The sequence below is a fragment of the Danio rerio genome, chromosome 3 (assembly GCF_049306965.1).
Source record: "Danio rerio strain Tuebingen ecotype United States chromosome 3, GRCz12tu, whole genome shotgun sequence".
NCBI classification, from domain to species: domain Eukaryota; kingdom Metazoa; phylum Chordata; class Actinopteri; order Cypriniformes; family Danionidae; genus Danio; species Danio rerio.
In genome coordinates this window covers 55,236,993-55,251,450 of record NC_133178.1, presented here as the reverse complement: position 1 = coordinate 55,251,450, position 14,458 = coordinate 55,236,993, and the positions used below count along the sequence as shown (strand labels likewise).

General features: G+C 39.0%; 1 protein-coding gene and 1 long non-coding RNA gene across 2 annotated transcripts in view; one reads left to right on the top strand and one right to left on the bottom strand.

Moving 5' to 3' along the window:
• The window catches only part of LOC141381295 (uncharacterized), a 54,343-nt gene extending 42,161 nt beyond the window's left edge, over positions 1–12,182 (top strand). The window contains exons 2-3 of the long non-coding RNA XR_012401240.1: positions 6,963–7,156; positions 9,462–12,182. This is a non-coding gene — a long non-coding RNA (uncharacterized lncRNA). The remainder of the gene's footprint in view (positions 1–6,962; positions 7,157–9,461) is intronic.
• colgalt1a (collagen beta(1-O)galactosyltransferase 1a) overlaps positions 1–13,430 on the bottom strand; it is a 32,242-nt gene extending 18,812 nt beyond the window's left edge. Inside the window, exons 1-5 of the mRNA XM_689125.7 lie at positions 13,047–13,430; positions 6,574–6,684; positions 6,370–6,487; positions 773–907; positions 485–689 (exon numbers count right to left, since the gene is read on the bottom strand). Of these exons, the coding sequence (XP_694217.2) occupies positions 485–689; positions 773–907; positions 6,370–6,487; positions 6,574–6,684; positions 13,047–13,294 (817 nt within the window). The 5' untranslated portion in view covers positions 13,295–13,430. The remainder of the gene's footprint in view (positions 1–484; positions 690–772; positions 908–6,369; positions 6,488–6,573; positions 6,685–13,046) is intronic.
• Between the last annotated feature and the right edge of the window lie 1,028 nt (positions 13,431–14,458).

The following is a 14,458-nucleotide window of genomic DNA, read 5'->3' as shown; positions in this document are numbered from 1 at the left end:
ACTGTTTCATATGGATTTATTAATCATTCTTACTGTTCAGTGAACGCAAACTGCCGTAGTTTATTAAAGATGAAAACCCCTGACTGCACGACACTGCGCACCTTCAGCAAACCTCTTCAGTCCTGTAGCATGAGGGCTTTATGATTGTTTATGAGCACCAAAAGTGGCGGACCTGTTCGGCGAAATAACTGACTGCGTGTCACCGCATCCCTAAGGACTGTTTGGCGAAATATTTGACTGCATGTCACTGCATATCAAACGACTGAAACAATATAACTAGAGAAATCTCCACTGTGCTGCTGAGTGAGTGAAAGCGCTTCTCACTGAACAGCGCAGCATCGATGACGTAAGTGTGCCCAGGCCCGATTGTAGTGTGAGTACGGGCCGTCTGGGGAGAGGGGAGGGGGGACAAGCGTGTTTTGGCCCGGTTCGAGGCAATTGTACCTAGTGTGAGTACGGCCTAAGCCTGCATTGTGGCACACACCTGCTATTCGGGCTGAGAAGGCGAAGACTATAATGTCGTCAAAAGCCCAGGTGTAGTCTGGATGCGGCGGATGAAAAGCCAACTGTCTGGAAGCTTCTTTCCGCAGGTCCACCAGGAACGTTGAATGCACCATTGGAACCGCAAAGCATCCCTTACGAACTTGCTTGCGGATGGGAATGTAGGCAGGAGTTCGTTTATAGTAGCCCTAGAGAAGAGTTATATGTTCTTTTCAAATTTTTGGAGAAAATGTAATAAATGTTTATATGCACATGTGGACGAGAAATTTACCTGTGAGGTCATTCCGCACCAGAAGTTTGAGTAGGCAGCACGAGACTCCATCATTGGTGCCACAATTGTCTTGTTCTCCTTTATTAGCTTCCATAAGACATCTTGGTTGATCAGGAGATTATCACAATCAATCATCTGAAACAATAAAATAGAGTGTGCTTCGTATTTTAGACTGAATCTAACACATTATTCAAAGTTCCCTTCATTTATTGGTTAAGACACTTCCTCTATAGAGTTATTTTGATAAAATTCTAATTCATAATAATTACGTATTATTTATTTGTTTTTACTTCTTTTCTAATGCTGGGTTGTGGCTGGTAAAACATGCTGGAATAGTTGGCAGTTCATTCTGCTATGGTGACCTCTAAAATAGAAACTAAGCTGAAGAAAAATGAATGATTTCTTTATTTCATTATAGGCACAATATATAATTATTCACCATTAGAGGGTGCAAATTCACACCAAACACAGACATATTTGAATGAAGTCCTGACTGAGCGAGGAATCATGGGAGTTTTCCACTTTATTACATAAAGACTGCAACCCGAAATTCCTTACTACTCAGTAGGTACTGCATTTGAATTTAAATGTACTACTCGGCCATTAGAAAAGTACGTTCTGTACAGTATGAATGTCATTAGTGTGAATGGAACTCCAGGTAAATCCCAAATCGCATACTCATACACTATTTACCTTATTCTCTGCCGACGAGCGGCCGCAGCCACTTGAATCTTTTTGGTTCGAGACTTCCGATCTCATTGTCGAACATTTGTTTGTAGAGCAAGTAGTTTAACTGTTTTCTGCCCTTTATTATTACTAGTCATTTCTCCCATAGGCGACTCAATCGGAAGTTCTAAAACAATCGCAAAAACAGGCGCACTTCCGCATTTTAGAATAAGGTCAATTCTATGCCATTTTGAAGTGCAAATAGTGTAAACAGTGCATTCACACTGAAAGCTCTAAAAATAATAAGTGCACTTTAATTACCTTGATGATGCACTTATTCAACTGGTAAAAATAAGTGTGGAATGATGACAGTTCACACACTCAACGGTCGCTTCTTTGCTCACGTAGCGGAAGGTGCAGAGCTATTGGGCGCACATGTTGGATAACTTTATTTTCTATTGTGAAAGCAAAAATTCTCCTATGGGAGTGATTATAGCGCCTCCCGATTGTGAATGCAGGTATACTCATGGCAGGTATTATTTGGCAGTTTTGTCATTTTTTTCACTACTTTGGCAACCGTCAAACATCATCAGGGAAATGGTTTGAATTTCCACTTGGTAAAGAAAAAAACTGTTCCATTTAAGATGACACTACATGCATATACTATGCTGTGGAGTGTGTAAGTGCATAAGTACATAGTGCATACTGCATAGTGTGCCATTCGGGACGCAGCTTTAGACGTACTGCATCTGCCATTTAGTCATCATCACGTGACCTTCACATGTCAGTAGTGTCACTCCCATTCATGAATTCTCTCGTGGTGCATCATGGGATAGCACAGTGTCCATCCGATGGGCACTTCAGAATCTCACCAGAAATAGTAGGCCATCCGCGTACTTCTCGCATACTGTTTTTCAAATTGTTTAAATTTGGACATACTACTTGTGTCGCTTACTGCTTTTAGTGTACTATATAGTATAAAAGTATGTGATTTTAGACGCATCATATGTCTTCATTACATTATGGAGCTACTGCAGAAACCATGTTCGGATGAGCTAAAGCAGTGTTTCTCAACTAGTGAGTTGTTGGAACATTTTCAGTGGGTCGCGGAGTGTGCGTAGTCAAAAAAAAACAACAAAAGTTTAATTTGGAACTTATTTTGCTTATATTGGACCTTTATTTTGAAATGCGTGCACGACAACCGTACCGTTTAACATGGGAAATTTCATTTAATAATAGCAACAAATATGACAAAGCACAAGTACTACCCTGAATATGTAAAGCGTGGATTTAAATATACTGATGACAAAAAGGGCTTAAAACATCAGTGTGTACTTAGGTGCTCTCACAAGAGAGCATGAAACCTTCTAAATTAAAACGACATTTAGAAACCAAACATCCCAGTTGCAAGGACAAACCTGTGGACTATTTTCAAAGACGACTCCAATAGCTGAGGGCATCACAAAAGTGCCTAAAATCTTCATGTTTAAAACAAGTACAGGCACTCCATTCATCTTACTGTGCTCACCGTGTAGCAAAGGCCAAGAAAGCCCACACAATAGCAGAAGAGCAAAAAACTGGTGATTATTATAAAAATGGTTACGATTACGTTCTGTCAACAGGATCAGTGTTAATGTTTTATTAACAGTTCAGTTTAGTTATGGTAACTGAACTTTTTTTTTACCCTAACCACTGTTTACAGTATCTGACGCTTTTCCTCTGTAATATTACTATAATTTGGTACATTTTGTCAAACGACAGCAATAAAATGTTGTTAATGAATACAAATGAATTATCATTCCTTAAATTATATTATAGTTCCTAAAACTTTGGTTCACAGCTTGATGACCATGTAAAAATGTGGGTCCCATGGCCAAACCAGTTGAGAACCACTGAGTTAAAGTATTCAAAAATGACCACTTCTGGTTCTTGCTCTAATGATGATGTGGGGAAAAATGCAGTGCTGTTTCATCATACTTAATACATTTAAAGTACTGTTATAATGCTGTTCTGTGCAGTCTAATAAAACACACAAGCGCTATGAATACTTTCCGGATGCACTGTATTAAATCGATTGCCTTTGGCGATTCCCTGATGAACACAGAAGCAGAAATCAAGGGTGTGTGACAGCAATAGCATGAAGACAGAGAACACAGTCTCTGTTACTAGTTAAAATGGCTTATTCCTCTGGATTTGAACATTCTTTGAAACTTTTGGGATAATGCAAATACATATGTCAGCAATATGTATATTTAAAACACTGTTCTTGTGTCTTCTAAATATTTTACTGAAAAAAAAAACCCTCATATTGTGCCTTTAAACTGTGCGACTGTGCCTTTGAGCAGAGCTAATCTAAACTGTAGTAACAAGTTGGTGTAAAACTTCCTCTCCATCAATCTTGCCTCTCCCCTCCTTGCTGTGGTTTATGTGTAAACTGCTTTAATGTCTAGACGTGTTTGTCTGAGTTGTGCACTCTAAAAACTGTGCCAAAGTTAAACACTTTTCTCTTCACTTTTCTTTAGGTTTAGTTAACACTGTCTGGAACTACCAGAATTCTACCGGAAAACTACAAGACGTCATTCTGACCTTTTTGTTTTGAATTGTTTCTCACATCATATTTACATTCTAAGCTTCTATTGAGATTTTAGAATTAAGCTTTGAATGTCTGTGGTCATATTTTACTGAGGGTAAGTCATTACCCTAAAAACACTATCTTTTTTTGTAATATCTCCTATAATTGTGTACAAATTACGAGACCACCGGCAAAGGTATTTACCTCCCTTTGTCTGGAAAGTTTGAAAAACATGTCTAAAGTTATGTTTTTGTTAGTAGGAAGTTGCTAGGCAACAGATACTCAAAAGTCTTTTGTGTTTGAAAAAAAATAACAATGTTAGAAAGTAATATACTGTACACACCTTTGGGAAACGTCATGGTACTATAGTTACATGATTCTATATTGGTTATATATTTTTATTTTAACAAAGTTATTAACGAGCCTCTATAATGCATTATAAAGGGTAATATTTTAGTCTTCGGGGTCTCAATCAACAGGCTGATATGCACGCAAGTTCAAAAAACATTTTCATTGTCTTACAATATGCATTTATTTTTACCCAATTATCCCAGTGACTCCAATATGATTTGTTCAGCGATTTATTTGTTCCCAAACCATTCCTTTGCATGAGGCTAATCTGCTGTGAATGGCCCAATGACCCAGTCTGTTGTTATTGGTGGACTGGGTTCAGCGTGAGACAGAGAGAAACATCCACCACGGTTATGAAGTAGCACAGAGTATGTGAGAGATGGGGGTTAGCATTAAGAGTAGAGTAATAAGCTGGTGTTCAACTGTTTTGCTTTAATGCCTTGTGTATCCACCTGACTTCTGCACAACACAACTGATGGTCCAAACACTATTTATAAGGCAATAAATCCCACTTATTAAACCTGACAGGGCACACCTGTGAAGTGAAAACCATTTCAGGTGACTACCTCTTGAAGCTCATCAAGAGAATGTCAAGAGTATGCAAAGCAAAATGTGGCTACTTTAAAGAACCTAGAATGACATATTACCAGTTGTTTCACACTTTCCACATTTACATTTACATTTAGTAGACACTTTTATCCAAAGCGACTTACAAATGAGGACAAGGAAGCAATTTACACAACTATAAGAGCAACAATGAATAAGTGCTGTAGGCAAGTTTCAGGTATGTAAAGTGTAAGAAGCAAAACATTAGTAATTTTTTTGTAATACAGTTAGCGGTGGAGCCAGAGAGGCAATTGCAGATTAGGAAGGAAAGTGGAGACTAAATAGTTGAGTTTTCAGTCGTTTCTTGAAGACAGCAAGTGACTCTGCCGTTCTAATGCAGTTAAGGAGTTCATTTGACCAACTGGGCAGATTAAACGCGAGCGTTCGGTAAAGTGATTTCTTCCCTCTTTGGGATGGAACCACGAGGCGACGTTCATTCACTGAACGGAAGTTTCTGGAGGGCACACAGATCTGCAAAAGTGAGAGCAGATAAGAAGGAGTAAAGCCAGAAGTCGCTTTGTAAGCAAACATCAGAGCTTTGAATTTGATGCGAGCAGCAACTGGCAGCCAGTGCAAACGGAGGAGTAGCAGAGTGACATGTGCTCTTTTAGGTTCATTAAAGACCACTTGTGCTGCTGCGTTCTGGAGCAGCTGAAGAGGTTTGATAGAGTTAGCTGGAAGCCCAGCTAGTAGAGAGTTGCAGTAGTCCATTCTGGAGAGAACAAGAGCTTGAACAAAGAGTTGAGCTGCAGGTTCAGATAGGAAGCGTTGGACCTTTATGATGTTATAGAGTGTGAGTCTGCAAGATCGAGCAGTTCTAGAAATGCTTTTTTGACACTCTTATGTATATCATTACACATGTGTTAATTCATGACAGTAAAGAAAACTTTTTTTTTTGCAAACTTTTGGTCTGTACTGTACATGTTATGATCCGGAGGAAGAAGAAACTAGTAAGTTTGAACTGTAACAGTTACTAACAAAGTCCCTGACAAAGTCCCATACATAATAGTCTCTGCTGTTGCTTCCTTTAATAGCAAATGGCCGACAAATCCCATGTTGCATTGTAGGTTACAGTATCTAAAAACAGAAAAATTATAGGAACAAACAGCACTAGGTTGGCTACACTGTGGTATAGTTGTGAAAACAAACTTTAACCCTTTGTTCCCTATCTGTCAGTAATAGTCACATTTGGATCATGATCTGTCTCATACAAACAACTTTTCCTTATTCTCTAATTTTAAAAGAATCAGAAGCTCATTTAATGTTAACCTGTTCATTAAATCATTATATTTTAACTTAATGTTTTAATCTCAGGCCTAGACAACAGCATCATAAAAACTGCTTCGACTTTTTTGTGATTCACAGACATGTTAATGAGAAAGGTCACAGTCCCAAATCTCACCATAAGATAGTCGGCCCACATTTCTCGTGCAGACTCCAGCGCTGCCTGTCGAAGTTTCATGACGTAAGCATAACGCTCATTTGTCCAATCCTTTGGTCCTTCCTCATCATTATACTGACTGAGTAGGGAAAATAAAAGTAAAAAGATTCAAGAAAATGCAACTTACCGGCTCTATGAAACCACAAGTGACGGAACAAGGCAAACCTTGGTTGCTCCTTCGGCCTCCACTCCACATAATGGTAGAGTTTCTGTACGTTGATGAGCCAGTCTCGCAGCAGGTATGTGGTGTTGTCTACATTGTGGTCAGTCGCTACCCTGCCAAAACAGAAACAGTAAAAGTAATTATTAGGTTCACTTTACTGAGAAAAATGAAAGAACACTGAGTACAACCATAATAAAAGAGTTCTGTTAGTGTACAAGGTATATTTAGACCAGAAAAAGAGAAACAGAACAAAGCCCTAAAGTAAACTTGATTTCCTTACAGCTGAACGACACTAAAAGCAGAACATGGGAAGCGAAACTGCAGAGTTATCTGGTAATCGCTAAGATACAGGAGCAGAGATAAAGTAAACAGAGTTCATGTTTTGCTGTAGGTATGAATTAGACCACGCGTCCTACTTCTGGCTGGCTCTGTCTCAGCATGAACAGAGACTCTGAGTGCAACATGACATCATCGGTCCAGAGGATTCTCCTGCAGAAGAGCACGAGCAGCTGTCAGATGCAGAACACAACAGCTCTGGCCAACAACTCAACTGCAGCTACAGTACAGGCCGGTTCGGGACAGATGGTAACTAAATCAGTATTGCATAGAAAATTAAGATAAATGTGATTTTTTTTTATGTGATTAACAGCTGTAGTTTGAGTTTTTGTGTTGGAGGGTTTGGGTCATTTTCCTTTCTTTATAAAAAAAAAAAAAAAAAAAAACACTGTTGTTGGAATAGAAAATTTTTTCTAGCATTACATTTATTACTATCTATTTTTCTGTTTATAGAATTTACACTCACAGGCCACTTTATTAGGTACAGCTTACTAGTACCGGGTTGGACCCGTTTTGCTTTCAGAACTGCCTTAATCCTTCGTGGCAAAGAGTCAACAAGCCACTGGAAATATTCCTCAGAGGTAGTAAGCGCGATGTTTATGAAAAAATGGGGGGGGGGGGGGGTTATAAAAAGAGGGGGAGAATGCGATGTTTATGAAAAGAGGGAGGAGAGTGATGTTTATGAAAAGGGGGGGGGGGGGGGGTTATGGGGGGGGGGGGGTGGGGGGGGGGGGGGGGGGGGGGGGCAGGCCAGAAACATGATGGCAGGCAAGATATACCGCCAGGCCACCGGGAAATGTCCCAGTGCTCCCTATGGCCAGTTTGCCCCTGCCCACACCGCATCAACAAGGCATTTGCGTCCATAGAATTGCCGCTCACTGGACATTTTCCTTTTTCTGACCATTATCTGTGAATCCTAGAGTTGGTTGAGCATGGAAATCCCAGTAGATCAACAGTTTCTGAATACTCAGACCAGCCCCTTTGGCACCAACCAAGCCATGTTCAATGTCATTTAAATCACATTTTTTCTGCATTCTGATGCTCAGTTTGAACTGCAGCAAATCGTCTTGACCATGCCTACATGCCTAAATGCATTGAGTTGTGATTGGCTGATTAGAATTTTGTGTTAACGAGCTGCTAGAGAGGTGTACCTAATAAAGTGGGCAGTGAGTGAATATTTCCATTAGGATATGAACATGGCCAATTTAGTTTATCTAATTTACTTGTATCGCATGTCTTTGGACTGTGGGAAACATGCAGAGAACATGCCAACAGCATAGAAATGCCTCCTGGCCCAGCTGGGACTCAAACCACCGACCTTCTTCCAACCACACACACAAAAAAGGGGGATCACCAAATGACAGGAAGTATTTAATCCAGTATTGCTAACATTTGCATTTCAGAGCATGTGCACTAACCTATAGACCACAGCTGCCTCACGAATACAGAATTTATAAAAGCATAACTAAATATATTACTAATTATATTTAGCAAATTATATTTATTTTCAATTTACTTCAGAGTTTGACCAATCAGAATCAAGAATTCTGCGTGATGATTTATAGTAGTGTTTGCTCCATCTGCTTCCGCAGAGCACCACAAGCTGCTAAACTGACTGTATTACATGCACTTTATTTCAGTGTAGTTCACACTTCCATTCAATGTTCTAGGGCAAGACTAAGCTTCAAAGTGTTTTGTGTAACTGACACCATTAAAAAACACGACTCTTCATTCACTGGTTAGACAATGACAACTTTACAGGACAATGCAAAGATTAGCAGGAACTTTCACACATTTAGTTTTTTTTTTTCGTTTTTTTTGGGGGGCGGGGGGTCAAATCAAAAGTTTAAGGGAAAGACCTTTCCAGGCTTATTTGTAACTCTTCTGAACATGTTGTATGGAAACATTAGCTGGTGATGATTGTGGAAAAGCAATTCCTATCAAGTTGCTGGCAGACAGATGTTCACCATGACCAAAAAAATTCAACCCACGCCCACAGAACGAACAGAAAAATCTATGATTAAAAAATTGTTATATAAAATTACTAATAAAATGGCAGAATGCGCATTTAACATTTAAGTACAAATACAGCTAAACTAGTTATCATTAAATCTAGTTAATAATTACAGAATTTAGTAGAGTCTGATAAGGATTTAAATGTAAAATACACTATACCTAATATACTACTATCTATTTTAAACTAGTACTTACAATTTAACTACTAGTACCAATTGTAACATTATAATAGGTAGTGATTATTCATTAGACATCAGAACCTAATCATTAGATACTAATACTTGCAGTAGGTGATTGTCTTCAGAAGCATTTTTTGTTGTGCTGGTTGAAAGTCTATTCACAGTCTAATAGTAATGATTAAAGTAAATGATTTAAATGTATTTATTTGTATTTTTATATTATGGGTTATGCATAAAACAAAAAAATGTTCATCCAATTAAACAAAGTCGGGCCGACATCTATCATTATTCCAATAAGTAGGCCAAACTGTCTGTCAGCAAATGCAGATTTGAACAACTGCGTAGCCTTTTGTATGCAGCTCCGTCGATTGCCGTTTGTGCTGTGCATTCACTAGAGAGCACGTGCACGATCGGTAATTTTCTGAATCAATATTGTAGTTACCTTTGCACGCTGGAGAAAGGATGTCACAATGGCTGAAGGATTTCTCTTAGACAGGTAATGTTGTTTTTAAACTGTTTTAGCTTAGCGCAAAGCTGATGTAACGTTAGATGCTGTTGTTACAAATGGGTTACATCTTCACAAAAGTGTTGTTTAGCCACTAAAATCTTCCGGTGAAAGATGATAGACTATTTTCAGTTTTATAAGGTACCATTTTAAAGCATCTTTAATGTGGATTTTAATTAGTTTTATTAGTAAATACCGCTATTCCACCTAGTCTCTGCCTATATTGTTTACCATGCAACTCAAAATATTCACTCTGAAATTGCATGTCAGTTTGGCTTGCATGCTGCCGGACAAGCGCTAGTCGCTTTTACCACAAAAAGAGGGTTCTTTTGCTGTGTTCATGTTTAAGGAGGCGTGGCTCTAGACAGCAGGGGAGGGACTGTTATTCAGAGATTTATGCTAAGCTGTTAGCATTGTGGAAGATCACCTACTGCACCTTTAATTTTCACTTTAAGGTGAATTATCGCTTTAAAGTCCACATGAACTGGAAGTTGATGACACTTATTTCAGTATGTTGAAGTACTTCCTGCGGGGTATCCAGTATGCACACAGACTTTTAATTTCAGCCAGCCAGCCTCAGCGCTTCTAGTAAACTCTTTTTATTTACAAAATCGCCACATTTGAGGTGTGATTTCTTTACAAATCAATGCTCCTTACTGCACTCCTTACTGCACTATACACTACACTTACACTATAAAGTGGGTCTTAGACCGGACAAGAAGCACTGCAATAAATTGCAATAAAATATGACAGTTTGTTTTACCCCAGTATTTTCAATGAAGTTTCTGCACTCACCTGCTGATCTTGATGGCACTAGTGGTAACATGGTATTTTACCTCAATTTACGCTTGAACAACTACAATGGATGCTTTAGTCTATTTAACAGAATGTATTGGAATTCTATTACAACATTGATGCTGTAAAAGAAACAGTATGAAATTGACAATAGTCACATTAAGCTTTCACCGGAAGTTTATCATTGGCTGATAAACACTAGCTGTGCATATAATCAGCTTTATTTGTAGAGCGCTTTTACAAAGTAGATTGTGTCAAAGCAGCTTTACATAAATGGTCATGGTAAATTGGAACAGTTTAGTTCAGTTTTTAGTTAAGTTCAGTTCAGTTTAGCTCAGTTCAGTGTGGTTTAAAATCACTACTGAGAGTCCAAACACTGAAGAGCAAATCCATTGATGCGTAGCTCTACCTATCCCAAACCATGCAAGCTAGAGGCGACAGTGGTGAGGGAAAAAAAAACTTCACCAATTGGCGAAAGTGAAGAAAAAAAACCTTGAGAGAAACCAGACTCAGTTGGGCATGACCATTTTAATTTCTGCGATGGCCAAACGTCTTGTGCAAAGCTGCAGTCTTATCTGCGGAGGCTGGACGCTGGCCTCAGCGAAGAATCGTCTGTCCCTGGAGCGTCACTGGAATCAGTCTCGCGCTCTCGACTCCTCTATGACCACCGCAGCAGCTGCTCAGGATACGGCCTGCTCCAGGATATGGAAACCTTGAGATCATCTTGTCGCTGGTCTTGGATCGAATCAGTGACTGCATGGTCTGAGGGCCTCGGGAAGAGTATCCCCAGGAGGAAATGAAGAAATATAGACATATAGGTTTTCACATGACGTCATTGATGACGTGAAATTCCGATGGAGGGCAGGAAGTGATTCTTCTACCTAAGAATTGCTATCAGAACATCAAAAAGTTTCTGTTTTATGTGGGTTTTAATTTTTTTAGAGGTTTAATTGTTAAGAAGGGTGTGGTTAAAGCTACTGTTATACAGTTGCTATGGAAGCCCTTAGGTTGGCGTCAACAAAAGGATTGCCAGATTGGGCGGATTTTAATTAGATTTTCCAGGTTAAAATGGCATTGGTTGGTTGACAAGATTTGGCCGGTTTTGAAAAGTACATTTTATATGCTTCGGCATAAATGCTTGACAAAGGGCGTGTCTGAAGTTGGGGCTGATGCGATCGTCATAGCAGCGTCAGCCAATAAAGTAAAGCCTGCGATCGGCTACTGTCTGAGCTGGGGTATTTGCATAAATCGATCTGATTGGCTGAAGCTGGTGCTTAAAAAGTTGAGAATAAAGTATATGCTAAGCTAGTGTTGTTACTATACTGATAAACTTCCGGTGACCTGTTATTGTCAGTTTTTTTTTTTTTCCATCTTATATGGTTTCTTTTACAGCATCGATGTTGTGATGTCATTAAAATACAATCAGTTATGCAGACTTTGGTATTCATTTAGTTGCTCAAGCGTAAAACGAGACAAAAAGCTTGGCATGCTAGCGCAGAAGCTCCATTGAATATACTGGGGTAAAATAAATGCTCATATTATAAAGACGGGGAAACTGTAATTCAATGCAGTGCTTCTTATACAATCTGAGACCCGCTTTATATCGCATAACAGACCTTAAACGTGCCAATTTTGCATTGGCACACAGTTTACGGGAAGCACTTAACCCAGGTTACTGGCAAATAAAAGTTCTATTAGAATGCTTTGGCATATACCCTATTTTCCACCTCTGCAGCGGGCAACGTTGCTAAAGTGGTGCCGACGGATCTACAATGCAGTTCAGCAATGCCTGATGTCACCCATTTGAATTGAATGGGAAGCTTTGACGCTGATGCCCCGGTCAATGGGAGGTTAGTGCAGTTTGTGGGGGAAGTGTTTCGATGTAATCTGGTTTTGATGTGGCTCTGTGACTGCTCGAGTTATATGGTTAAAAATGATGACAGTTAAAGTAACTAGGTTACTTTTAAACTACATCAATTAAAAAAAAAAATATATATATATTAGTCTAATATTTTGGGCCATTTTATGCGGGCAAGATTCTAAAGTGCACATCCCATGCTCTCTGTGCTATCCCAAGATGCCCTGTGACAGAATTTATGAATAGGAGTGATGCGACGCAACTGACACAGGTAGGTCACGTGAACATGATGGCAGATGTAGGTCCGAATTCCATGCATACTTCTCACATTCATACTGTATAGAATGTACTTTTCTAACGGCTGAGTAGTTTGTTAAATTCAAATGCTGAGTAGTAGGCAGTTTCAGACACAGCCTTTGATTTAAGATTACTAAAACATTTTTTTTCAGAATGTAACATTAAGATGCGAATAATAGCACGTTTCCGTTACATGCACACACACTCCCATAATGCACTGCGCGGTAACAACACATTCCCATTCTTTATTGGGTGAACAGTCCCTTTAAATATTAAAGCCGCTTGCCATACCCCTGGGGTGTGTGAAGTTTGTTTCTGGAAACAATTGGGAAGCGAACAATAGAAAAAATAGCTACAGGAATGCAATGAATAAACATTGCTCACTTTTGATAAATTACAAGAAATTACCACGTAAGTTACAATTAACGCGCACATACTGCAGACATTATGACGTGTAACATTAAGACGCGAGTAAACACACAGACTCACCACAGCGCGATGCGGTCTTTCGGGTAATTGAGGCGCTCGATGGTCCCGAGGAAATGCGGCAGCGAGTGCTGGTTGTTCCGGCAGATGAGTGCAATCATTACCCGCGGGGCGAGTATTGCAGACTCCGGGCTCCAGCGCTCCTCATGGAAGTATCCTTGAGCTGGTCCGCTGTTTATCAAACAGGAGCACAAAACCGACACAAACAGCACGAAACACCGCATTGCGAAGCACAAACTAGTTACAAGCATACATGCGAGCTATTACAGCCCACAGTTACCAAGGACTAATGAGGAGGTAGAAAGTTAAAAACGGGCAACTTTTTTCCAAATATTTCCGCCGACTAAAAAGTGCCTGCATTGACAACACTGCAGATGTAAGAGTGTTAAAGGGGATGTTACTCGGTGACGTTTAAAGGGGTGGGACCCTGCAAACTGATGCTGCTGACACCGTTATAACTGTAAGGGTCGGTATAGCAGACTAGCAGTATTCTAGTGTGGATATGATATATACACAGCAAACAATTTGTGTTTAATAGACTTTTAATAGACATCTAAACGTAGACATCTTGGTTAAAACAAGGCTAAACTTGGGCTGTCAGTGAAAATCTATAATAGACATCTAAGAATAGCCTAAAACAAGACTAACGTCAGTCATCAAATAGACAGACTTAATATATACACGTGTTGTCATTCATTTCTGTTTGTCTAGTTTTTAGCCAAGACTACTATGTTAAGATGCCTATTAGACTCTCTTTCTTACATTATAATCTTTAATCCAGAGCTTTCGCAAACTTGCTTGGCATATTCACAACAGTCTACAGATAGGCTAATGCTTTTACTGGGTGATCCCTTAAAACAGTGGTTCTCAAAAATTTTTCAGTAAGTACCACCTCAGAAAAAAAGTGTCTCTCCAAGTACCACCAAATTGAGCAGTATTGAAATACAGTAGCGCAGTAGACCCAGTAAAGCAGCTATAACTCTGCACAGTAAAACAAACGTCAGAAATATAGGCTATATGTCATATATGGCATATTATATACATAATTTTTAATACATTTTGAAATATATGTAGCATGTACATGACATTTTTCATTCCTCTGCGTACCACTAGAAGGAAGCCCGCGTACCACTAGTGGTACACGTACCACAGTTTGAGAACCACTGCCTTAAAAAATTATGTTGAAAGTTATAACCTTATTAAGTTATTATAAAATATTTACTGCAATCAATGTTAACTTGGCAAAAAGGTCTTCAATAAAGAGAGATTTAATTTGTTTAAATAATTATTTTATTTTAATTTTAGACATTTTAATATATATTTAACAATTATGTCTTTATAGCGAGTCTTGGTTCAGTGAGAAATACCAATGAAATAGTGGAATAAAAAAATTAATAACTTAATTTGGTCATTAG